This window comes from Hyla sarda, chromosome 1 (genome assembly GCF_029499605.1).
Source record: "Hyla sarda isolate aHylSar1 chromosome 1, aHylSar1.hap1, whole genome shotgun sequence".
Lineage (NCBI taxonomy): Eukaryota > Metazoa > Chordata > Amphibia > Anura > Hylidae > Hyla > Hyla sarda.
This window is the reverse complement of record NC_079189.1, coordinates 210994430-211021300: the sequence shown is the minus strand read 5'-3', so window position 1 is coordinate 211021300 and position 26871 is coordinate 210994430. Positions and strand designations below refer to the sequence as shown.

General features: G+C 40.2%; 1 protein-coding gene across 2 annotated transcripts in view; it reads right to left on the bottom strand.

Moving 5' to 3' along the window:
* Positions 1-26871, bottom strand: part of GC (GC vitamin D binding protein) — a 74225-nt gene that overhangs the window by 42530 nt on the left and 4824 nt on the right. The window contains exons 3-6 of one of the 2 annotated variants that reach the window (XM_056551853.1): positions 19340-19409; positions 13560-13692; positions 2483-2694; positions 377-509 (exon numbers count right to left, since the gene is read on the bottom strand). In XM_056551853.1, the coding sequence (XP_056407828.1) occupies positions 377-509; positions 2483-2694; positions 13560-13692; positions 19340-19409 (548 nt within the window). Of the gene's footprint in view, positions 1-376; positions 510-2482; positions 2695-13559; positions 13693-14962; positions 15045-19339; positions 19410-26871 lie in introns of those variants that run through there. The other variant, XM_056551846.1, reaches the window with a different exon arrangement.

The window sequence follows — 26871 nt, the reverse complement described above, 5'->3', positions numbered from 1 at the left end:
GGGCGTGACGTCACAGGCCACCGCCCTGAAGTAGCCGGTAATCAGTCCCAGAGTGAACACGCTCCGGGGACTGATTACAAACGGGGTGCCGTGAGCAAGATCCCGGGGGTCCCCAGCGGCGGGACTCCCGCGATTAGGCATCTTATCCCCTATCCCTTGGATAGGGGATAAGATGTTTAAGCACTGGAGTACCCCTTTAATGCCCAGAGGAGTGTGTGCTACAAATGTGACCATGTAAAATTGATGCTATATAGTGCTATATGCTGAAAACTGAATTTTTTGAGGCACTGCATACCACTTCTGTTTATACCATCAATGGTAGCAATAACTGCAATTTTTAAAGAATAAAATATATAAAAAAAAAAAAAAGAACTACCTTTCTTAGAAAACATGATGTAGACTTGTCAGATGTGCAACAATCCTTTACCATGCTCAAGTAGCTTACTGTGGAATTAATGATAACAGGAAGTGGAGTTTGTGCATAATTACTAGAATATTCATATAAAAATCTGAAAGGAAGCAGAATAACATGATATATTTGGTGCTGTATCAAATAATCCATACATATTGATGACAAACGTAAGCTTTTTTGGTTTGAGTTTCAACAAACAAGATAAACTAACCCTACCCCTTCCATTTCTTTAAAGTAATATAGACGGTAAGCCTACTCTAGCAACACCAGTGCTGATAATATATATCCACAAAAAACTATTTTGTAACCTGTCCAGAAGTGGACCCGAACAGTCGAAGAGGCAGGGAACGAGGTCAACTATGCTTCGGGTCTTTAAACCTATATCGCCTGTGACGGACTGACCAGAGACCTAGAGATTATTGCATCCCCTTATCCAAAGAACCAGGCAACACCAGTCTTCAGGTATAAAAATCAATCTCTCTTTATTATGGAACCAGTGTCTCCTTTTGTAGAAAGGACATCACAGGGGGGGGGGGGGGGGGGCAGTAAAGACAATACAGGTGACAGTAAGTGTGGAAGATAATCCAATAAAGGTATCCCTATGTAGTGCCTTGTGCAGAAGATGAACCATGTGCAGAATTAGTGCCTAGTGCAGAAGGTGTACCGCTGGAGTAGGCTTGTGAAGCCCTACTGCACTGTGTATGCAGCTTCACAAGTCTAATAAGGGTAGGGTCATATGTTCTGTATTTTGCTGCTTATTTGCTGCTGCATATTTTTCAACCAATTGAAGTCCTGGGGTAGACAAATATGCAGCTGATTTTGCTACCCATTTACTTAAATGGGTAGAAAAATACACAGCAGTAAATACGGCATGTTGGACATTATCCTCAAAGTGACAGATGCACTAGAAATCCTCAATTTCTGAACACCTCCCCTAGGTGATCTACTAAATAGAGCTTAAGTTGAATCTGTCAGCTATGTTTGCTAAGAGCTGCAGACACCATTAGATAGCTGTTAGGGTATGAAAGCAAACTGGATCTTGTCTGGAGCCAATAGTGGTTGCCAAATTTATAAATTTACCTTTTATATTCCTAAGCCAAGAGTCAAGGAGGTGGCGCTGTACTGCTCAAGTGCCACATCTTAGCATCTTAGACTTTGTCTTCACTTCCAAGCTCTCCTTGATTGATGTGCAGGGATATGCTTAAAATAAAGGAAGGGCTGGGAGCAGCTCATCCCCATCTCCTTGACACTTGACTGAGAAATAAAAAGTGATTTAATGTTTGTCAATAACCATCAGCTCCAGGAAATGTACAGTTTGCTTTTGTATCCCAACAGCTATCCAACTTTTAGCAGCAGAAAGGGCGATTCACTTAAATTTACTAACTATTGGTGCTACAGTGTTTGTTCTCTTTTTTCTTGAGTACACATCTAACCCTTTTTTCCAAAATGTTCCTTTTAGAGGCAATATTATTTTATGTTATGACTACAACCAGCCCCACTCTCAATGACACTGACACTGAGCGGTACTGTCAGTGCTGCAGAAGCCAATGAGCTAGGAAGGTATGCTACAATATACATCATTGAAAGGAAAACTGTCATCAGTGGTACCTGAACTAACCTGATGGTACAGATGTGTAGTGCGAGTTACATTGATGACAACCATATTTACCTGATCCCGTTCCGTGGTCCTATTGTCCCACCATCTTCCTCCATATCTTCCGTTCTGGAGCCGGCTTGGGGCACAGGCGGAGCTTCCTGATGTCTCTGCTGCTGGTACCCACTGCGAGCAGGCCTGAGAAACAGCAGCGGTGCCCCAAGCAAGCTCTGGGAAGGAAGATATGGAGGAAGATAGCGGGACAATGGGACCACAGAACGGGATCAGTTAGGTATGGGTATCATCAGTGTCAGCAGCACTACACACCAGTACTAACAGGTTAGTACGTTGACATTGATGAGTTTTCCTTTCAATGTATCACCTGTTATCTCAATTAAAGTACTGGTGCTAGAAAGTCTATAGTATTTTCACACCCACTTTTTTGAAAATAAAATGCATAATCTGTTTTTACTTACTTTGTGGAAAAAGTTTGTGCATCAGTCCTAAAGGCTTTACATACTTCTTCATTAGATTGTTCCACATAGGTTGGAAATTCTTTTGGAGCTTGATTTAAGGCAGCAAGACACAATTTTCTTTCCAATCCCTTGTGGACACAACAGCTTGCTATACCAGAGTGTTTAGGGAATGGAGACTTTGGATCACAGGACTTAACTGACAAGGCAGAGGCCTTAAGATTTAAAAAAAATAAAATTGTATTAATAAAGTAAAAGGAATTATGCTTATGCCTTACAGAAATTTTACACATCTGCAGAACTATACAACTGTTAACAGACACAAAATGTGAAAAAAATTAAAAGGTCCCTACACCATATTGAGTTAAAACAAATGTGTAAATGTGTAAATGAATTATATATACTAATCGATAAAAGACTCTCATAAAATGTGCCACTATATTCTGTAGGCTATGTCTGGTATTACAGTACTTCGGCATTGTTTATAGAAAAAAAAAACACTTCTAATACTCCTAAAAATATTGATGAGCACATATTTCAAACTTTTGGTTCAGCCTGTACGCCATACTGTGGCAAAAACTTTGGTTTGTATCAAACTAGTTCCGTCTGAACCTATACTTTACCAATAGCCCAAAAAGTTTGTATAACACTGTCTAAGAGCCCTAAAATCCCTCTATCTATGGAGTTCTCAGTTTCATTTTTAAGGCAAAGTTAATTTCAATACTACGGCAACATGGATGACTATGGGTAAACAAATGCTACCTGATGGTAAATAACATCTTGGGTAAAAGCTGGTAAGTGAAGAAGCAATAGCATTTTACAAGCTGTCAAAAATCTTGCAGTTTGGAAGTAGCAACAAGATTGGTGTCCTCGAAAGTGCACAAGTTGATTTTAAAGAAAATGTTTTCCACTGGAGTACCCTTTAAACCCCTTAAGGACTCAGCCCATTTTCACCTTAAGGATGCAGCCAATTTTATTTTTGCGATTTAGTTTTTTCCGCCTCGCCTTCTAAAATTCATAACTCCATTTCCATTCTCAGACCCATATGAGGGCTTGTTTTTTGCGTCACCAGTTTTACTTTGTAAAGACATCACAAATTTTACCCTAATATGTATGGTATACCCAAAAAATAATTTTTTGTGTAAGGAAATTTTAATAAAATCATAATTTTGCAAATTTGGGGTGTTTCGTTTCGCGTGGTAAACTTTACGGTATAAAAATATATGTTTTCTTTATTTTCTGGGTCAATACAATTACAATGATACCCATGATTACATACATTTCTATTATTGTACTGCTTTTAAAAAATCTTTTTTTTTACAACATCAGTATGTTTAAATTTGCACTATTTTGACCACCTCTCACCTTCTTATTTTTCCGTATTCAAGGATCTGTGAGGGCTAATTTTTGCCCCATGATCTGTAGTTTATTTTGGTACCAGATTTGCGTATATGTGACTTTTTGATCTCTTTTTAATAAATTTTTTTGCAGTTTGATGTGACAAAAAAGCTGAAATTTTTGCCTTTTTTTTTACGTTTACGCCGTTCGCCGTAGGGGATAACTAACATTATATTTTTATAGTACGGACATTTCCACATGCAACAATACTAAATATGTTTATTATTTATCTTTTTTACGCTTTTATGTATTAATATGGGAGAAAAGGGTGATTTAACCCTTTAACCCCTTAAGGACACATGACGTTCTCATACGTCTCCATTTCCGAGTCCTTAAGGACACATGACGTATGAGAACGTCATGTGTTTTACCGGCCCCCCGCAACCATCTGGAGCGGAGCCGGTCCCCGATGCCTGCTGAAATCGTTCAGCAGGCATCGGGGCATATCGCCCAGGGGGGTCATTATGACCCCCCATGTCGGCGATGGCCGCAGATCGCTGGTCAATCGGGTCTCCAGTGACCCGGTGACCCGGAATTATTGGCTGATCGGGGCCGTCAGAGACGGCCCCGAACAGCCAGAACCAGCAGGGGTGAGGTGGCACTGGTGCCACCTCACGATCGCCCTGATTCGTCGGCCGGATTAACGGCCGACCAATCAGGGCGCCTGCTGCGGGTGTCACTCCCGCAACCCGCTCCGCCCCTCTTCCGGAGGACGTGAGCGGGTGCGGGACGTGCACCCCGGGTGCTGGGGACCCCGATCCCCGGCGCCCCTGTTGGGATCGGGGCCCCAGGAGCAGCGGCGGCGGCGGAGACGACGAGGGACTGACCTGGTGCAGCGAGGATCGTTGGAGGTGAGTGACAGCCTCCTGCTGTTGCTTAGCAACAGCTCCAAGCATGCAAAAAGGGCATGCTGGGAGCTGTAGTTATGCAACAGCAGGAGGCAGACCACCACAACTCCCAGCATGCCCTTATGGGCATGCTGGGACTTGTAGTTTTGCAACAGCTGGAGGCACATTCTTTCTATGTAAAAGTGTACCTTCAGCTGTTGTGTAACTACAACTCCCAGCTTGCACAATCAGCTAAAGTGCATGCTGGGAGTTGTAGTGGTGCATCTGGTGGTTGCATAACTACAACTCCCAGCATGCCCGTTGGCTGTCGGTGACTGCTGAGAGTTGTAGTTTTGCAACAGCTGAAGGCACACTGAGTTAAGTAGCAAACCAGTGTGTCTCCAGCTGTTGCATAACTACAATCCCCAGCATCCCCAGCCAAAGTAGTATGCCTCCAGCTGTTGCATAACTACAACACCCAGCATGCCCTTCCGCTGTCCGTACATGCTGGGGGTTGTAGCTTTTGCAACAGCTGAAGGCACACTGGTTGCAAAACACTGAGTTTGTTACCAAACTGTGTTTCACAACCAGTGTGCCTCCAGCTGTTGCAAAACTACAACTCCCAGCATGCACTGATAGACCGTACATGCTGGGAGTTGTAGTTTTGCAACAGCTGGATGTTCCCCCCCAATGTGAACGTACAGGGTACACTCACATGGGCGGAGGATTACAGTAAGTATCCGGCTGCAAGTTTGAAGTGCGGCAAAATTTCTGCCGCAGCTCAAACTGGCAGCGAGAAACTACTGTGAACCCCCCGCCCGTGTGACTGTACCCTAAAAACACTACACTACACTAACACACAATAAAATAAAAAGTAAAAAACACTACATATACACATACCCCTACACAGCCCCCCTCCCCAATAAAAATGAAAAACGTCTGGTACGCCACTGTTTCCAAAACGGAGCCTCCAGCGGTTGCAAAACTACAACTCCCAGCATGCACTGATAGACCGTACATGCTGGGAGTTGTAGTTTTGCAACAGCTGAATGTTCCCCCCCCCCCCCAATGTGAACGTACAGGGTACACTCACATGGGCGGAGGATTACAGTAAGTATCCGGCTGCAAGTTTGAGCTGCGTCAAATTTTCTGCCGTAGCTCAAACTGCCAGCGAGAAACTACTGTGAACCCCCGCCGTGCGACTGTACCCTAAAAACACTACACTACACTACCACAAAAAATAAAATAAAAAGTAAAAAACACTACATATACACATACCCCTATACAACCCCCCTCCCCAATAAAAATGAAAAACGTCTGGTACGCCACTGTTTCCAAAACGGAGCCTCCAGCTGTTGCAAAACAACTACTCCCAGTATTGCCAGATAGCCGTTGACTGTCCAGGCATGCTGGGAGTTTTACAACAGCTGGAGGCACCCTGTTTGGGAATCACTGGCGTAGAATACCCCTATGTCCACCCCTATGCAAGTCCTTAATTTAGGTCTCAAATGCGCATGGTGCTCTCACTTTGGAGCCCTGTCGTATTTCAAGGCAACAGTTTAGGGTCACATATGGGGTATCGCCGTACTCGGGAGAAATTGGGCTTCAAATTTTGGGGGGTATTTTCTGCTATTACCCTTTTAAAAAATGTAAAATTTTGGGGAAAACAAGCATTTTAGGTAAAAAAAATATATTTTTTTTACATATGCAAAAGTCGTGAAACACCTGTAGGGTATTAAGGTTCAAATTACCCCTTGTTACGTTCCCCGAGGGGTCTAGTTTCCAAAATGGTATGCCATGTGTTTTTTTTTTGCTGTCCTGGCACCATAGGGGCTTCCTAAATGCGGCATGCCCCCAGAGCAAAATTCGCTTTCAAAAAGCCAAATGTGACTCCTTCTCTTCTGAGACCTGTAGTGCGCCAGCAGAGCACTTTTCACACCCATATGGGGTGTTTTCTGAATCGGGAGAAATTGGGCTTAAAATTTTGGGGGGTATTTTCTGCTATTACCCTTTTTAAAATTGTAAAAATTTTGGGAAACCAAGCATTTTAGGTAAAAAAAATATATATTTTTTTACATATGCAAAAGTCGTGAAACACCTGTAGGGTATTAAGGTTCACATTACCCCTTGTTACGTTCCCCGAGGGGTCTAGTTTCCAAAATGGTATGCCATGTGTTTTTTTTTTGCTGTTCTGGCACCATAGGGGCTTCCTAAATGCGGCATGCCCCCAGAGCAAAATTTGCTTTCAAAAAGCCAAATGTGACTCCTTCTCTTCTGAGACCTGTAGTGCGCCAGCAGAGAACTTTTCACCCCCATGCAAGGTGTTTTCTGTATCGGGAGAAATTGGGCTTCAAATTTTGGGGGGTATTTTCTGCTATTACCCTTTTTAAAAATGTAAAATTTTTGGGAAACCAAGCATTTTAGGTAAAAAAAATATATATTTTTTTTTCATATGCAAAAGTCGTGAATCACCTGTAGGGTATTAAGGTTCACTTTACCCCTTGTTACGTTCCCTGAGGGGTCTAGTTTCCAAAATGGTATGCCATGTGTTTTTTTTTGCTGTCCTGGCACCATAGGGGCTTCCTAAATGCGGCATGCCCCCCAAAAACCATTTGTCGCTCCTTCCCTTCTGAGCCCTCTACTGCGCCCGCCGAACAATTAACATAGACATATGAGGTATGTGCTTACTCGAGAGAAATTGGGTTTCAAATACAAGTAAAAATTTTCTCCTTTTTATCCCTTGCAAAAATTCAAAAATTGGGTCTACAAGAACATGCGAGTGTAAAAAATGAAGATTTTGAATTTTCTCCTTCACTTTGCTACTATTCCTGTTCAACACCTAAAGGGTTAATACACTTACTGAATGTTTTTTTGAATACTTTAGGGGGTGTAGTTTTTATAATGGGGTCTTTTATGGGGTATTTCTAATATGAAGACCCTTCAAATCCACTTCAAAACTGAACTGGTGCCTGAAAAATAGTGAGTTTGAAAATTTTGTGAAAAATTTCAAAATTGCTGCTGAACTTTGAAGCCCTATGGTGTCTTCCAAAAGTAAAAACTCATAAATTTTATGATGCAAACATAAAGTAGACATATTGTATATGTGAACCCAACAAAAATATATTTTGAATATCCATTTTCCTTACAAGCAGAGAGCTTCAAAGTTAGAAAAATGCAAAATTTTCATTTTTTTCATCAAATTTTGGGATTTTTCACCAAGAAAGGATGCAAGTTACCATAAAATTTTACCACTAAGTTAAAGTAGAATATGTCACGAAAAAACAATCTCGGAATCAGAATGATAACTAAAAGCATCCCAGAGTTATTAATGTTTAAAGTGACAGTGGTCAGAATTGCAAAAAACGCTCCGGTCCTTAAGGTATAAAATGGCTCGGTCCTTAAGGGGTTAAGGACTCAGCGTTTTTCCGTTTTTGCATTTTCATTTTTTCCTCATCACCTTCTAAAAATCATAACGCTTTCAATTTTGCACATAAAATTCCATATGATGTCTTATTTTTTGCGTCACCAATTCTACTTTGCAGTGCCATTAGTCATTTTACCTAAAAATCCACAACAAAATTGAAGAAAAAATGTAATTTTGTAACTTTTGGGGGCTTCCGTTTCTATGCAGTGCATTTTTCGGTAAAAATAACACCTTGTCTTTATTCTGTAAGTCCATACTGTTAAAATGATACCCTACTTATATAGGTTGGATATTGTCGTACTTCGGAAAAAAATCATAACTACATGCAGGAAAATGTATGTGTTAAAAATTCTCATCTTCGAACCCCTATAACTTTTTTATTTTTCCGCATACGGGCCGGTATGAGGACTAATTTTTTGCTCCATGTTCTGAAGTTTTTATCGGTACCATTTTTGTATTGATCGGAATTTTTGATCGCTTTTTATTAATTTTTTCATGATATCAAAATTGACCAAAAATACACTATTTTGGACTTTGGATTTTTTTTGCGTGTACGCCATTGACCATGCGATTTAACTAACAATATATTTTTATTGTTCGGACATTTCCGATACCACATATGTTTATTTTTATTGACACAGTTTTTTTTTTTTTATGGGAAAAGGGGGGTGATTCAAACTTTTATTAGGGAAGGGGTTAAATGACCTTTGTTAACTTTTTTTTTCACTATTTTTTTGCAGTGCTATAGCTCCCATAGGGACCTATAACACTGCACACACTGATCTCTTATGCTGATCCCTGCAAAGCCATAGCTTTGCATGGATCTGTGAGATAGGGGCTCAATTGCTCAAGCCTTTAGCTCAGGCTTGGAGCAATCAATCCCCAATCGGACGCCGCGGAGACAGGTAAGGAGACCTCCGCTTGCGTCCCAGGTGATCGTGATTTTATCGTGATGTCCCGATCAGCCCGACTGAGCTGCCGGGAAGTATTTACTTTCATTTTCAGACACGGCAGTCAACTGAAGGGTTAATAGGGCGCGGCACAACGATCGGTGCCGCGCGCTGTTAGCCCAGGGTCCCGGCTATTAATAGTCGCCGGGACCGACCCAGTGTGATGCGGGGTCACGGCGTGACCCCGTTTTAAACTCCGGGACCATTCTCAGGGCGTACAGGTATGCCCTGAGTCCTTAAGAGGTTAAAACTTTATTGGGGGAGGGGATTTTTTTAAACTTTTTTTAAAACTTTTTTTTACACTTATTTTACACTTTTTTAGTTCCCATAGGGGACTATTTATAGCAATCATTAGGTTGCTAATACTGTTTAGTGTTATGCATAGGGCATAGCACTGATCAGCATTATCTGTGATCTTCTACTCTGGTCTGCTGGAAGGCAGATCAGTGCAGAAGACCCTGGGAGATGAGGGGAGGGGATCTCCATTCGCCATCTTGGCTGATCTGATCCCAGTGATCAGATCAGCCATTATAGGTGCCGCACTGTCGCAGATGCCGTGATCTGTATTGATCATGGCACCTGAGGGGTTAATGGCAGACGTCAGCGCAATCGCTGATGTCCGCCATTACCGGCGGGTCCGCAGCTGCTTTACGACACTGTGCGCTAAGAGCTGCTATGCAGCGCTGTTGATTTTTAAAGTTTTGTGCATAGTTCTTTAAAGTGGCTCTGACATCACCTGTATGCTATCTCATGATCAGCTGCGAGTGCTGTTTGCAAGATATAAGGGGATTCCTTGAGGTCGTGCGATCCTTCCTCCTTCTCCATTCTGCCACATGGCTGATATCATTTTAGTATATTCACCAAACTGAAGGCGCAAGTGTGAGTTAAACTTTTTGACAAAGTTCTGACCAAAAATGGGTTATGTGATTATATGAGTTTTTTTGGTTTGTCGCTATTTGTATATATATATATATATGTTTCTCTTGGAAGTTTGTTATAGTCATATGTCAATATTTGAAGAAACTGTATTATGTAGCTAAATGTTTCTGGAAATTCTCGAAACTTATATGTGCAAGACTGGCCTCAGTGATGTCCTGCTGCTTCTGGTTATAGGCTAAGTGTCTGCCACTTGCACTCGTCCAGGAAGGTGGGCTCACTGAGGACAGGTAAGAAGATGGGGCCCCTTACAAGAGAGTCCTGTGGAAAGGAGATAAGTGTCTGATAAGTTTTATGCCCCAATCTACCCATTTAAAGTGTACCGGTTAATTTAAAAAACTTTTAACATTTCCTAAAGACATATAAAAAGTTTGGATTAGTCGGGGTGTTCAGACTGATCACTAGTATGAGCGGGGAGAGAAATGTGCGGCTTAGTGCTTCGCTGCCCACTCTCTGTTCCGGTGTCCAAGACAATCCCATAGAATTACTTTGTCAGTTCGTCTCGGCCATGTGACACAGAGATGGGAATGAACAAGCTTAGAGTGTTCTTTTTCTACTTATTCTAGTGGTCGGAACACTAAGACCTGGACCATATGCCAACAGTTTTTTAAAGTGACAGTGTCCATTTAAAGGCATTTTTCTATTAAAAGAGTACTTAGGGTACTTAGGGATAGAAAAACGTATCCCCTATCCTATCCTAAAATCGTGGTGGGTCCAACCGCTGGGACCTCCCACCGAGGGCCCTGTCTTTCCTCCTCAATAGGGTCTGTTGACCACCACACGAGGTGGTGGCCTACACACCTCCTCCATGAATCTCTACAGGAGAGCCAGAGAGCTGCACTCAGAGAGCCATAGAGCTGCATAGAGGGGGCATGTAGGACACCACTTTGTGCGTAGGTCGACACGCTCCATTTAGAAGAAGACCCGAGGTCTTTAGGATAGGGGATACCTTTTTCTAATCTATATATACTCCTTTCTATTTCTATTCTAATTCCACTCTAAGGTCTAAGCCTATACATATTTCAAATGTACTTGTATTGGCCTGTCCCAGGTTGTAATGTCCATTCGTTTGTCATTGTATTTTTCTGTTTAGGTGTGTATTCACACATTAGGATGTTCAGAGCAGTATTCTATTCTTCCTAGGTAGAGAACGGTTAATGCTTTGATCGAATGAAAACTCGCGTGTGTCTATTTTAAGCCAGACTTCTTCTGCATTCAGTGCTGGTTATTTAGTTTAATTCTACTATGTCTGTTTGTGCAATATTCTGACTATGTCTGCTTGAGCATTTACCTTGTATTTATCTTGTCATTTTATCTGGGTTTTTAGCCAGGGTTATATGGCATGCTCCTTGTATTTTAGTCTGTGTTACATTAGTCTGTTTTAAGATTATGTTTGTTCGTTCTGCTCTGTCTGTGTTCACACTGTGTCTGAGTCTTGCTTGTACCCTGTGCTCTGTATTTTATATTCCTGTTTTGTATTCTGGAGTCTTTTCAGACTCATCCGGTTCTAGTGTAGTGTTTTATGTATTATATTTCTGTTTCCTACTGGGTCAGCATTTTGTCCACACGGTGGAGTGTGTCCACTGGCCAGTAGCCTATTTGGCTTTATTATTAATGGCTACTACTTTTGTGGAGTGGGGTGTCAAGTTTGTTTGTTCTGTGTCCCAGTGTGAACAGTGTCTTATGTTTCCTTATCAGTTTGCCTGTTTACATTCTGCCCTGTTAGTATTTATATCGTGTTTGGTATATCTGGTTATCTAGTAGTTTTCCGTTTCTGGCCTATGACCGACTATGTATATTATGGGTTTTTCCGCCACTGCACTTTAGCGCAGGAAGGGACCAGCGCCCAGTTGTTTAGGATGGATGGGCAAGTAGGCAGGGAGAGATGTTTTAGGGTCAGTTTAGGGCTCACTCTCCCTGTCCCCCGGTCGGTCCTTGACAGAGGGTTTGTGAAAAAGTACCTGCAAGGTTACATGATGTACAGAAAGGCCACAGTTCAGAGAGGAAACAGGACATTATCCGAATGATAGGGGAGAAGAATAGTGCAGGGGTGTATATTAAAAAACCTTAATAACAGCATATTTTTACTGCTTTACATTATGTATGTTTCTCATTTTAGTATGAAAATCTTTTTAAGGGTGTATTCACACTTATTGTATTCTGCGCAGATTTCATGCACAAATTTGATGCGCAGGATTTTCTGCTGCAGATTTCAATGTAAACTGAATGACTGAACATAGCTTGAAATCCTGCACATCAAATCTGTGCAGAATACTGTACATGTAAATAGACCCTAATGGTCTATTCACACGTACAGTATTCTTCTTTTCTGCTGCAGATTTCAATGTAAACTGAATGACCAAACACAGCTTAAAACCCTGCGCATCAAATCTGCACAGAATACAGTACGTGTGAATAGACCCTTAAGGGAACTGTCAGTTTCAGGAAATAAATATAATTTTTTGTATACAGAGAAAATATACAGAAAATATACTTTTGCAATACATTTTTCATAGTTTTCAAGATCTCTGCTTGCTGTCAGTCAATAGGAACTTTCATTGTTTACTTAAAGAGAAAGACATCTGCTCTGGTTAAGTGATGGCCACACAGGCCTAGAACTGGTCAGGGTGCATTCACACAATGGATTTCCACCCAGAAATTCTGCTTCATGAATTTAACATTTGCATCAATGGGTTTTCCCCAAGCAGAAAAAACTGCCATGGAAATCGTGGATTCCAGCTCTGTCGAAAGAATAAACCTGTTCTTTCTTTTGGTGGAATTCTGCGCATACTGCATTGGTGTCACTGAGGATGAGGTAGGTCTTCACGGTCCAAGTACCGATTGATATCGATGGTGGACAATGCTCTTACAATATCCGTCCAGAATTTCTTGGGGTGGATATTTTGTAAATGCACCCTCTCAGTCATGAAAGCTGTGTCTTGTAACAAACCCTTATAGTCGTCACATGACCACAAGAGATCTTAATCTACTGTCAGTAATCAATAAGGATTATTATTAATTGACTCCAAACAAAGATCTTGAGGGCAACAAGGAGGGGATGCAGAAAGTATGTTAGAAAGTTGTATAACCTTTAAAGGGGTACTCCGCCTCTAGACATCTTATCCCCTATCCAAAGGATGGGGACCCCCGGGATCTCTCCTGCTGCACCCCCGTACATCAGCAGCCTGAAGCCATGTTTGCTCCGTGGCTAATGACGGGTGATACAGGGGACGGGGTATCGTGATAACACGGCCCTGCCCCCTTGTGATGTCATGCCCTGCCCCCTCAATGCAAGTCAATTGATCTAACAATGACACTTGTTCTGTATGTTCTCAAAGCCCTTTTTTTCTGATAGTAAGTAGAAAATAACCAGAATTACATTTTGACCCTTATGAGTTGTCAGCAGGATGTCCCCTAAATGACATTCTTTCCAGCTTTATAACTCAAAGAAAACATGGTTATTGACAAATTAAAGAAAAAATATATATAATTGTCTGCTTCTATGGAAAAAAGGCTATTGTTAAAAATACATGTTATAAATTTACCCCTTTGTCATAACAGTCAGCAGTGGCATCTTTGGCACAGCATGTTACCGCCAGTGAGACTATGGCTTTCACAAGGTGACCTATTTCTTCAAAAGTAGCATTGGAATACTTCCTGCTGTTCATGATGACCGCTCTAAGGAGAACAAACTATATCAATAGATGTATTCTTGGAAGCAAAATAATCAGATAAAAGCTCAGAAAATACAAATCTATGTCCATTTACTGATAGACATATGGTGCACACACAACACATTTATCAATGTGGTTTGATACAAACAATAACAATCAGACTCAATGGGGCAGATTAATTTATTTGCCAAATGTGGCCGTACATTTATTAGAGGTTTTTAATAAGTTTTCTGCCAGGTCTTTAAAGGTTTATGACATTGCTGAAAGTTACCGTGGTTCAAAGGACAGTTATGATAAATGTTCCCCAATGTCCCTCATAGATGCCTAATGGATAAATTGAGGTCTATAGATTTAGCAAGTTTAGTTTGTAACTAGATTAAAAACCGGCTCAAAATTTTCATATTTTCACTCCTTATGGCCAGACCAACTACGGGACTGTTTCCTGTTTGAATGACAGGCATAAGTGAAGAAAAGACAAGTGTGAGGTTGCCGGACACTTCCGACATTTCAGAGGACATGACCCCTTTCTCAAGTCACTTGAGAAAGGGGATGTGTCCTCCGAAACGTCAAAAGTGTACGGCAACCTCACACTTGTCTACCCCTTCGTGAGAGGAAGGAAGGTCAGCTCCGTTATGCCCGTGGAAGGGTGAAAATTTATTCGGTCAGCTGTACAAGGACTGTCAGACGTACTCAATGAGCACTTTTGGTTGAAAAACTTTTGTATCTATTTAACTATACGAAGTTAATGGTCTATTGATCAACTTTTGTACTATGAAAATTGAACACTAAAGAAAAAGCAATACGAATATTTCAAGTGTCAAGAGTGATTTATATTGATTTCTGGTTGCTATTGGAAACGGAGTAGAGCCTCCGTATTTGAACACACTTACACCCTGGTGCACTTTAAGGTTAACCCGCTGTTTGCCACATAGACTTTGCAGATGGCATTAACCCCTTGTATTCGTGATGCCAGGGCATGGTTTATCCTCATTACCACCTGAAGGTATACCGCTGGATCCTGGGCTAGGCACAGGGGCAATAATGACTCAGACACCAAGTTACGGATAATGGTAGCTTTACTGAGTGACAGATGGTACAGTCTATACAGTGTAGCTGGGCCCACAGAGGTGGCCAGTGACTTGAGAGACCTTAAGGGCTTGCTGGGACTTGCAGTGGTTTTGGCCAATTTAGTGAAGGCCACATTGACTTGACAATAGATGACAATGACTGACTTGACTCGACTGGAGATAGACTAAGCTGTGACTTTAGCTTACTTTTAGACTTGTAACTTGTGGCTGCAGACTTGACTTGAGGCCTCCTATGACTCCAGTCACACTGTTAGGCTCGACTGCACCTCAGCAAAGACTGAGGAACTAAGAGAGAGAAGAGACTCCTCCCAGGGCTTTTATGGGGGAGACTCTGGTGGGGTCCCTTGTCACTGATACCTTCTGGGTAACAATCACATGACAACTCACATGACAACTGGTGATCACATGTTAACCTTTCTTAAAGATACAACATTCTTATATACACAACATAAGGGATAATATACAATTACAGTAGAACAGATACGGGGGGGGGGGGGGCAGGGGACACTGCAGGGAGGCTGCCTGACAAGGCAGCAAGGGTACGGGGTAACAACTCCCGTACTGGGCAACCACACATGTTTAATGTGTTGCTGTCTTAAAAAACAACTTTGGCCCAGATTTATCAAACTGTGTGAGAGAAAAAGTGGAGTTATTTTCCCACAGTAACCAATCACAGCTCAGCTTTCACTTTACCAGAACTTGTTAACTGAGCTGTGATTGGTTCCTGAGGGAAAATCTCTCCACTTTTTCTCTCAAACCATTTGCTAAATCTGGGCCTTTAAGATTTCTCTGCATAGACTTCTCTGCAGGGAAATGGATAGATCTCTCAGCTGTCTGGGGAGCAGAGCACAATGCAGCCTACTGCCCCCCTTCAATAACTCATGGCCCATTCAATCAACATCTTTTAACATGTATGATCAACATGTTTTTAATGACAGTTACGTTTAAGGGGGGGGGGGGAGGGGGATATGATCAACATATTTAAGTATATAAATGACCCATACATAAAATATGAGGAAAAACTGTTCCAGGTAAAACCCATTTGAAAAAAAAAAAAAAAATTATATATATATATATATATATATATATATATATATAAGAAAGAAAGGTTTAGAGTCTAAGAGTGACAGACCTTCTTAACCATAAGAACTGCAAATTTATGGAACAGTCTACCTCAGGAACTGGACACAGCAAAAAATGTTGAGGGTTAAAATGTATGTAGAAATAATTAATAGTATTCCCTCTGCTTAATCTACCCATACTCCTTCCCCTCATCAACCTGCTTCTCTCCTTGGTTGAACTTGATGCTTGTGTATTTTATTTTAACTGTACCTGCTATGCATTAATATTATGTGTTTGTAGTCTGCAGAGCAAAATACTGTCAAATATAATACACTATTGCAAAATATACAAAGCAGACATAACTGTCATCAGGATTACTAGATTTGTAAAGATGATATATCATAGGACGTAAATGGAGACGAATTGTCTGGGGCCCAGACTGACACCCCCTTTATAATTCCTGAATGTCCTACATCTTTCAAGGGGTACTCCGGTGAAAACCTTTTTTCTTTTAAATCAACTGGTGCCATAAAGTTAAACAGATTTGTAAATTACTTCTATTTAAAAAAATGTAATCCTTCCTGTACTTATTAGCTGCTGAATACTACAGAGGAGAGTCTGATGACATCATGACCACAGTGCTCTCTGCTGACATCTCTGTCCATTTTAGCAAATATATTGTTAGGGCAGCACAGTGGCTCAATGGTCAGCACTGTTACCTTGCAGCACTCTGGTTGTAGGTTCATATCCCACTCAGGACAACATCTACAAATAGGTGTGAGCTCTATATAAATAAAGAGTTGTTATTATTATAATAATGTCAGCAGAGAGCACTGTGGTCATGATCCAAAAACGTTCCAAAAATAAAAGTATTTCCTCTGTAGTATTCAGCAGCTAATAAGTACAGGAAGGATTAAGATTTTTTAATAGAAGTAATTTACAAATCTGTTTAAGTTTCTGGGACCAGTTGATTTAAAAGAAAAAAGGTTTTCACCGGAGTACCCCTTTAAAGAGGTTCCAGTGCTTTTCTGTTTTCAGTTTGTATGTGTTATAACAAATCATCTCCATTCACTTTAATAGAAATACAATTCCACACACAAACTGTAGACAAAAGGGGTGCAGTGCCTGGAAGGAAGAGGCTGTTTATCTAATCCTTATATAACACATTTGAAAGTAGTGATCCAAAAATGATATGGAACATTGAATAGTATATTATAAAATACATATTGTCTTGTCAATTGTACAAACTGTAAGTGTACATGTACATGGAATTGCATGGTTCCCATGTGAAAACAAATTGATTTACTGTGGATCCCTATGAACTAATTCTAGGCATGTGTTGCTTATAGGAAATAATAACTCCATAATATGGCATGTATTGGATCATACTTAAAAAAGTTTTTATATCTGAATAGATGCAATACAAAAAAAATAGGGCTATGCAACTATAAGTCAACAACTGGTGTGTTGCTGCAATAGATAAACTCCCATAAACACACCAGAACAATGGCCCTCCTTTACTTAGAAAATCGGGTTGTAAGTCTATCTTGCTTTCTTACCCGACTGCTTTTTTCCCACTGATATTCATTATTATGTTGCATCCTGTTTGTCGCATGTGGGTTTTGTAGGTTTTGGTTTCCAACTCCTCTGAGTTGTTGGGAAAAAATCCACAACAATTCAACAAATTCGGGTTGGAAACCTTTATAAATACGTGGGAAAGCTCAGAAATGTCGGGTTACGCCCCTTTTTCGGGTTTGGGAGAATCCACATCGGGTCCGTCGGGAAAAAATTTTGCATCGTGTCGCAAACTGGCGCATGATGTCTGCAACATGGCGCAGACAAAGATGCGTCAAAAAAAACCGACAAAACAAGTCAGGTTTACAATAGTAAATGAGGGCCAATGAGTACGAATAAATGTTAATCTTTATCAGACATACATGGTTAAAAACATTAAAAAAAGGGACAGCAACAAAACAGACAAATCATGGCTGCTACATAGATGCGTAGTTGACAATGTGCAACAAAAATTTGATGTGCAAAAATAAAAAAAATATAAATACTATATTAAAGTGACTTATGCAATCTATAAGGCTGCCAAAGTGCAGCATAAAGTAGATATAGACAATGTAAACACTTCAATATGTAAACAGTAAATATTATGGCCACAGCCAAATAATATATTGCACATAACATAAAGTGACATAATGAAAGGGGGCAGAACAATAGAAAAGCCTGCCCTTATCTGATCCGTTACTGAGCTGGGCAAGAGGAACACCTAAGATGACGGTGGGAAAGACAAGGTGCAAAACCCACCTCATCAAACCCGGTGTCAGCTAGTAGGCTGAAAGGTAAATTGCCACAGCAGAGTGACGGATAAGGCCCATGGTACACACATACCCCTATGCAGCACGCCAGACCCCAACATCGTTTCGCCGTGAAGGCTTCCTCAGGGAAGCCAATTACCCACCTATGTAGCAGCCATGATTTGTCTGTCTTGTTGCTGTCCCTTGTTTTAATGTTTTTAACCATGTTTGTCTAATAAAGATTAACATTTATTTGTACTCATTGTTCTCGTGTGTTTATGGGAGTATATCTGAATAGATGTAAAACCTTGAAAAATGCCTTGGTATGAAATCAGAGGCAAAAAGGTACTATGGCTATGGGTGCCATATTATTTAGCCTTACTACACTGATTTGTAATATGGATATGTGCAAGCAATCTAAATCTAAACATAAAAAGTAAATGCGATAAGAATTGTTATTATACAAAATATCATAACATAACATAACACTTCATCTCTAATATATACTTGTTTTAATCTTTGCTCTCTGTTGCTTCAGGTGTATTTTTTTGTTATTCCAATTTAAGCCAGTGGGAACCATATATAGGTCTACTACACAGATCTCTCTATCTAGTAGTGGCAACACCACTTTTATGGGCATCAACAACAAAGAAATGTTAAGTTGGCATGCTATTAAGTTAAATTGGCTGTATTTGTCTGTCCAGGCTTCCTTATAGTGGAATAGACTTGAAATAAATGGCATGGCACTTATCCACTCATATTTTGAGTATTTCTATTGCTCAAAGACTATTGCATTTCTATTTTATTTTTGAAGAGTTGCTTTTAGTGTCAGAACAGAAATAATAATATTATTTTCTAATCTGTTGCTGTTTTAACTCATTTGAAGAAGCAATAAAATATTACTGAGCATATAAGGCATTTTCCAACAAAACCATTAATGCATTAATTGTTGACATAAGTTATCAAACAGAGCAGGATACAAGGCCGCTACATCATAAGTGACATATTTAATTAAAAAGACAATGCATGCTGATGAATGCATTCCTCACAAAGTAGAGTTATTAGAAAGGAAGAGTCGTTCTTGTCATTTCAATTCTAAAAGGACATCAATCAATTGTCATATTTTACACAACACAACCACATAAGCATGTAATAATGGAAACTGTACACACAACTATACATTGTTTTGAAAACTTACACGGCAGAAAATTTTTCTATTCCGAGTGCAGTAAATTCCTGACAGACTCTGTCTCTTTCGTATAATTTTCCTGTAAATTACAAAACAATGCTATTGAAATACAGACAACAGGCTATATCTTACAATTTTTAACTACTTCTTTGTTATAATTATAAATATATATATATATATATATATATATATATATATATACATATATATATATATATATATATATATATAGTGATGGGGTGGTGCTGGCGATAGTGTAGGGTATATTGGTGTTAACCCTTAATTGTCAGGGTGCGGTTTCATCAGTGTAATAGTCCTACCGCCAACCGTCCCACAAACGGCAGGGAGAAATAACGGAATGTCCACAGCAGATTTTATGAAATAAACTTGAAGTAACTTTACTGTATATTTTATGCAACGGCATGGCACATAACAGTCTTTTGAGAGAGAGAGAACCGTGGTACAGGTTCCTCACAGGTTTGCTGGGACTCCGGGATCAATGAGCTTTGATGCTAGCCACTGTGCTACTATTTTTAGGAGATTTGAGTTTCTAGTAGTCACACAGAATTCAGTAGTTTGAGCTTGAGTAACTCACGTTTAGTGGCTGTGGATTGGCTCTGGGCCTAGCTTGAATTTCTGATGCTGATATGAGATTAGTGCTGCTTGCCAGTCCGGAACTAAGAGAGAGAATTTAGTGGCAGCAGCCCCTTATATATTAAGGGGGTGGGACAAAGCTCATTGGTAAGCAGAACCAGTCAGTCCTGACCCAGTGAACTCTGGATATCGCATGACCCAAAGGTCCTTAAACCATAATACAATTAATTAAAGGCACATGACCTCTAAGGTCCTATACAGAGGTATTTCTAGACAACCTATTAAATATATATATTTCTACATTAAATACCATTTATATGAGGCAACTAGGGGTTAGTCCTATAGGAGAGCCCTATTGACATGGAAGGACTCTGGCTGAGGGGACTTAAGACAGAGGAACAGGACCAAGTCCTGTTCTGGGACACCACATATATATATATATATATATATATATATATATATATATAACAAAATATGGATCTATGACAAAGGCTCACTATTTCATAATCACTGAAAGACCACGCTAGCCTATTTAACACCTAGATGTTGCAACAAAACAAATAAAAAACTTTAAAATCAAACCAGATATATAATAAGTATAATAATTATATAGTAATGTATAAAACTCTTATAGAGGAGATGGAGATGGTCAGTAATGTTGAGCGTGAATATTCGCATTTCGAAATTTTATCGCGAATATCGCAAATTCGTGAATATTGCAAATATATTTGCTATATATTCAAAATTGCGAATATTCACTTTTTTATGTGAATATTTGCATATTCCTTCTTTTCACTTGTGGGCCAATTAGAATGATGCAAATACACTTGTCAAAGGTTATCAACAACATCCCTAGCAACCAATAGTGTTTTCTATCACTGTTTTCTTTCTCAAATACGCGTATATGCAATTTTCACATATGTGAATATTCACATATGCGAATATAACGAATACACGAAATTCGCAAATATTGGAAGAATATTTACTTCTATATATTCGTGAAATGTCGCAAATGGTCAGGCATTTATCTATAAATCTACTGTATTATTTGTGCATTCAGAAAGTCTTTGAACAGTGGACATTATATTATAGAGGAGACGGAATTGAGCGGATATCTATATGTCTGTCTGTCTATCTATCATTTGTGCATTCAAAAAGTCCCTTCACTTTGCTTTAAAAAAGGGGAATGGTGGTTGAAATCATTGTCATCTTCTATTAACATTGGTTACCTCTAAAGTAATACATGCAGTCATCATTGCTTTGCAGCAAAAGTGCTTTACAGGCAAGGGCATTGCTGCTTGTAAGTTTGTCGCTATATCAAGAAATTCAATGAGAGAGATTTATTTCCTGCAAAGAAGGCCCATGCAATTCTAGCAAGTGTCAGAACTATCTCCTAAAGAGGATTCAGCTATGGGATTGGTTTAACACTTCTCTGCAAGAGAAAACATCAAGGGCAGATTGACATTCTTCAAAAAGAACAGGAATTGGAATGCAGGGGACTGAAGTAAGTATTTTCTCTGATAAAACACCCTTTAGACTGTTTGGGACATGCTTTTCTTCCAAGGGAGTGGGCTCATTTACAGTTTTGCCTAAAAACACTGCCATGAATAAAGAATGGCATCTAAACCTCCATGAGAAACTAATTCTCCTAATGACCCGAAGCAAGTTTGTGAGGAAAACACTTTTCCAACATGATGGAGTGAGCACCATGTCACAAGGTAAAAAGTGATAACTAAGTGGCTTGGCCAACAAAACATTAACATTTTGGGTCCATGACCAGGAAATTCTTCAGATATCATTCCCATTGAGAACCTGTGGTCCTTCCTCAAAAAGTGAGTGGACAAACAAAACACAAAAATTGTGATATATTGAGTCTTTGGTGTATTTTTCAATACACGTTTTAAATGGTTAAAATTGTACGTAGGTATACTAGAGAATCATCTGACTGAAAGATCTAAGAGCATCAAAGAAGCAAACATGTAAAAACAAGAAAATCTGTGTTGGGCTACACATTCAACATTGATGTGTTCCTTTGAAAAGCTTTGTCCCATTAAAAATAAATAAATAAAAATTCTAATAAAAAAAAAACAGCCCTAATAAATAAAAAGCCTTTTTTTAAGTGTTTACAAGTGAATTGCAATCATCCTAGTTAATAATACACTGCTCTAAAAAATAAAGGGAACACTAAAATATCACTTTCTAGATCTGAATAAATGAACTAATCGTATGAAATACTTTTGTCTTTACATAGTTGAATGTGCTGACAACAAAAATCGCACAAAAATTATCAATGGAAATCAAATTTATCAACCCATGGAGGTCTGGATATGGAGTCACACTCAAAATCAAAGTGGAAAACCACACTATAGACTGATGCAACTTTGATTTAATGTCCTTAAAACAAGTCAAAATGAGGTTCAGTAGTGTGTGTGTGGCCTCCACGTGCCCGTATGACCTCCCTACAACATCTGGGCATGCTCCTGATGAGGTGCCAGATGGTCTCCTGAGGGATGTCCTCCCAGACCTGGACTAAAGCATCCGCCAACTCCTGGACAGTCTGTGGTGCAATTGGTTGGTGGATGGAGCGAGACATGATGTCCCAGATGTTCTTAATCGGATTCAGCTCTGGGGAACAGGGGGGCCAATCCATAGCATCAATGCCTTCCTCTTGCAGGAACTGCTGACACACTCCAGCCACATGGGGTCTAGCATTGTCTTGCATTAGGAAGAATCCAGGGCCAACCGCACCAGCACATTTGTGGCCTGCTGGAGGTCATTTTGCAGGGCTCTGACAGTGCTCCTCCTGCTCCTCCTTGCACAAAGGCGGAGCTAGCAGTACTGCTGCTGGGTTGTTGCCCTCCTACGGCCACCTCCACGTTTCCTGATGTACTTGCCTGTCTCCTGGTAGCGCCTCCAGGCTCTGGACACTACGCTGACAGACACCGCAAACCTTATTGCCATAGCTCGCATTGATGTGCCCTCCTGGATTAGCTGCACTACCTGAGCCACTTGTGTGGGTTGTAGACTCCATCTCATGCTACCACTAGAGTGAAAGCACCACCAGCATTCAAAAGTGCCAAAAACATCAGCCAGGAAGCATATGAACTGAGAAGTGGTCTGTGGTCACCACCTGCAGGACCACTCCTTTATTAGGGGTGTCTTTCTAATTGCCTATAATTTCCACCTGTTGTCTGTTCCATTTGGACAACATCATGTGTAATTGATTGTCAATCAGTGTTGCTTCCTGAGTGGACAGTGTGATTTCACAGAAGTGCTCCCTTTATTTTTGAGCAGTGTACATTGCACACTGCACACCAAAAACAATTTAGTGGCTCTATGCCCTGGTTAACTGAGAAGTCTGGAGCGAGGGTCGTGTATCACACCCTGTCCATGTTGCACTCTCCCTGTTCCTTAAAGCAGACAACCTAATTAATAAAACATTAGGATAAAAGTCATACGTTTTATGCGAATGGTCGATGTAATCAACTAAACAAAGTTAACATTACAAGCTCATACGGTGTTATCAGATGGCGATAATAAAGAACGAAAGATATACAAGATAAACCATAACACATAATATTGCATTCAGATTATAAAATTCTTGAATTTTACAGTTTAGCATTTGTTTTTGATTTTCTCATACACTAAGTACAACTATTAAAAAGATCTCTATAATCCACAGCGGGAGATACTGAACCTACAGAAGTAGCAATTTAGTAAAATAGAAATAAATTACACGGCCGTTGTATTCCGATAAATGGAGCCCTGTCCGCCAGTCCATTGGAAAGATGGGAGTTGAGCGGAGGAAAAATAGTGAATGTCCTATTTTCTTCTCCATTAAACTCTTCTTTATTACTGGACACCCGACGGATCCCATGGAATCTGTCGGGACCTGGCAGGGTCTCTTGTGCTCCGGGTCCATTCAGCAGGAAAAAAAAACAGAGCGGACCCTGAATGGCTTGGAGCATGTGAACTTAGCCTTAATTGTCACACACCTGGCCTCAGAACCTCCTGTGTCTCTTTGTACTGCTCCAACATGTTTCAGTGTATGTTGCCACATACACTGTTAGGACACGTGGACCAGTTAGTTAGTTAGTGTAACAGGCATTGTTAGCTGAGGCCTACACAATCTGCAGTACATGAATGTACACAGATAGTTAGTCTACAGGCAGGGATAGCAAAATCCAGTACACCATCAGCATAAAAAATCTGGTATGCTAGTAGCAGAAACATTTGCCTTTGTACTACAATGGGCACCTATACCTATGTACCGAGTTTTGCCACAATCAGGATACTGTAGCGTACAGTTCTGCTGTTGGTTTTAAGGGAGACAATAGAGGTTGTGCTTTTAAAGGGGTATTCCTCTGCCCCAGCGTTCGGAACATTTTGTTCCAAAAGCTTGGTGGGGGTCGTGATGTCATGGTCCTGCCCCTCATGACGTCATGTCACGCCCCTCAATGCAAGTCTATGAAAGGGGGCGTGGCAGCTGCCACACCCCCTTTCATAGACTTGCATTGAGTGGGCGTGGCACGACATCACGGGGGGAGGGGAGGTGTGACCATGACGTCATGTTCTCCACAGCCCGCACCCAGCGTTCAGAACAAAATGTTCCGAACGCTGGGGCAGTGAAGTACCCCTTTAAGCTCCTTTTTTCTACTCGCCTGTTATTGTTTTTGCAATTAATAAAGTGTATATTTTAAATATTTGTGACATGACATAGAAAGGGATTCCTTAACCTCTTAAGGGTTATTTATGTTTGCATTCTAAGTGGTATCAGTTGTGGACAGGGGTCAGCATGCCCCATGCACAGCAAGTCACCCTGCACTGTGTGTTTTTCTACCTTTCTATCATAGCCAGCAGTAACATTAGCAATTTGTGCTTCAGTAGCTTTTTGCGTGATCGGATCAAGTCTTTAAGATGATGGTGCCAGTTGTTCTGCCATTATGATTTGGCCTAATTCAGAATTGCTCAGATCCTTACACTTTGCCATTTTTCCATTTGTCCTGCTTCCAACACATCAATTTGAAGACCTGACTGTTCACTTACTGATATATCCCTCACCTTGGTAGGTGCCATTGTAACAAGATAACCAATGTTAGGCTGGGTTTACATATATCAGGTGTCCGACACAGTTTCCCTCCGGCGTGCATCGAAGGAAAACTGATGCTAGAAGTTATTCCATTCATTTGAAAGAGGCAGTTCACAATGATCCAGTGTCTTAATTTTGACCCCAGATGGTTGGACTTGCTGGACTGCACCAAACAGGGGAACACAGCTTGCAGCTTGGACGTTGGATGCCATACAGCTGATGACAACTGACGCACGTTGTCATCAGTTATTGCATCAGATGAATCTAGATCTAGGCTGAGTTCACCTATGGCGAATGCCGGACATATGTGAACCCAGTCTTACCCACTTCACTTGTGAGTCATTTTGTCATCATGGCTGATCATTACAGAGGTGTATTTATACATATGTTGTGGCTTTTCTGTAAAAAGTGACAAAAGTGTGATGCTGTCACGCCCCCTCCCATAGACTTGCATTGATACTCTGGCCCTGTGGTCATCACGCTATACACTTAGAGCCTCCAGCGCTGCGGAGAGCTCAAAAAGGTGGGTGCGCAATGACAGATTGTGGGGGTCCCCAGCGGCAGGACCCCCGTGATCAGACATCTTATCCCCTAACCTTTGGATAGGGGATAAGATGTATTTTGGCCAGAGTATCCCTTTGAGTAAAAATAAATAAGTGAGCTAATAAGACTAATAATAATAATAAGAAAATATAACTCTGGTTCATCCTAGGTGATGATAATTTAACTTAAATGGACATGTTACTCTTTTCTGGTACATTTTCTACAATTACTACTGTAACTAATGTTCATCTCTCTTTTAGATGAGATGTGTCCTACCCACAATTTGCTTGGACATGAAAACAGAATACACATATGTTGGTCATTTTTCCTGCAATTTATACCTTATTACTTTAGTGTTTTTCTTTGTCAGTAATAGAAGGAAAAATGCTGAAAAATAGGCCAGATAGCAGAAATTGAAACATAGCTTCATAGCACCACTGTGTAAAGTGGCTTTTACAATGAGAGAGTAGTTTTATGGAGTCATATTTGCAGCAGTCTTAACTATATATTTAAGGAAGGTCCTGACATGTTAACATTTTAGCTTCTTATTTTTTGATAGCCTGAGTTCCTAGTTTCCTTGCTGTTATTTTCTAGTTCACCAATGCATTATATAGAATGTAGATTTCTTACTGAGAGAATTATGAGAAGGATCTATTAAAACTGGTGCAAAAAATATATTTTTCACCTCTTAGGCTAGAATTCAACTGAGGTTTTTTCTGGCCTTTTTTTAGGGTAAAAACGACCGAAAAAAAAGTCTCAAAAACAGCCACTGATTTTTCCTGCATTTTTGCAAGCAATTTTTTCTGGCTATTTACTTTTGTGGAACTGCGGGCGTTTAAAAAAAAATTTGTTGGGTACCAAAAAAAATTATTAAAAATGATGCAGTTGTGATAGAAAAAATTGTAGGGAACGAATATTATATAATAAAAAAATGTTTTTTTTTATTTTTTTTATTTCAATCGGGGATGTAAAAATGTAGCCATGAATATTACAAATGCATAAGGGGCCAATATGATTTTAATTAGTTTTTTTGTTCTATTTTTATTTGACTGTTTATTAATAATTTTTGGTATTTTAATAATGTGATGAGCGAATCGAATCTGACAAATCCGAATTCTTTGCGAATTACATGAATAATTTGCTTTGCAACAAATGCGAATATCACCACAATTCGATCTCACAAATCGCTTCATTAAACTCCCTTTAGTGCGCTCCAGACTCCTCGGCATCCAAAATGGCTGCTCCACATGTCAGGACATGGGGCAAGGAATGCTGGGAAGGCGGGAACAAGGTTAAAGGTTAAGCGGGATGACCC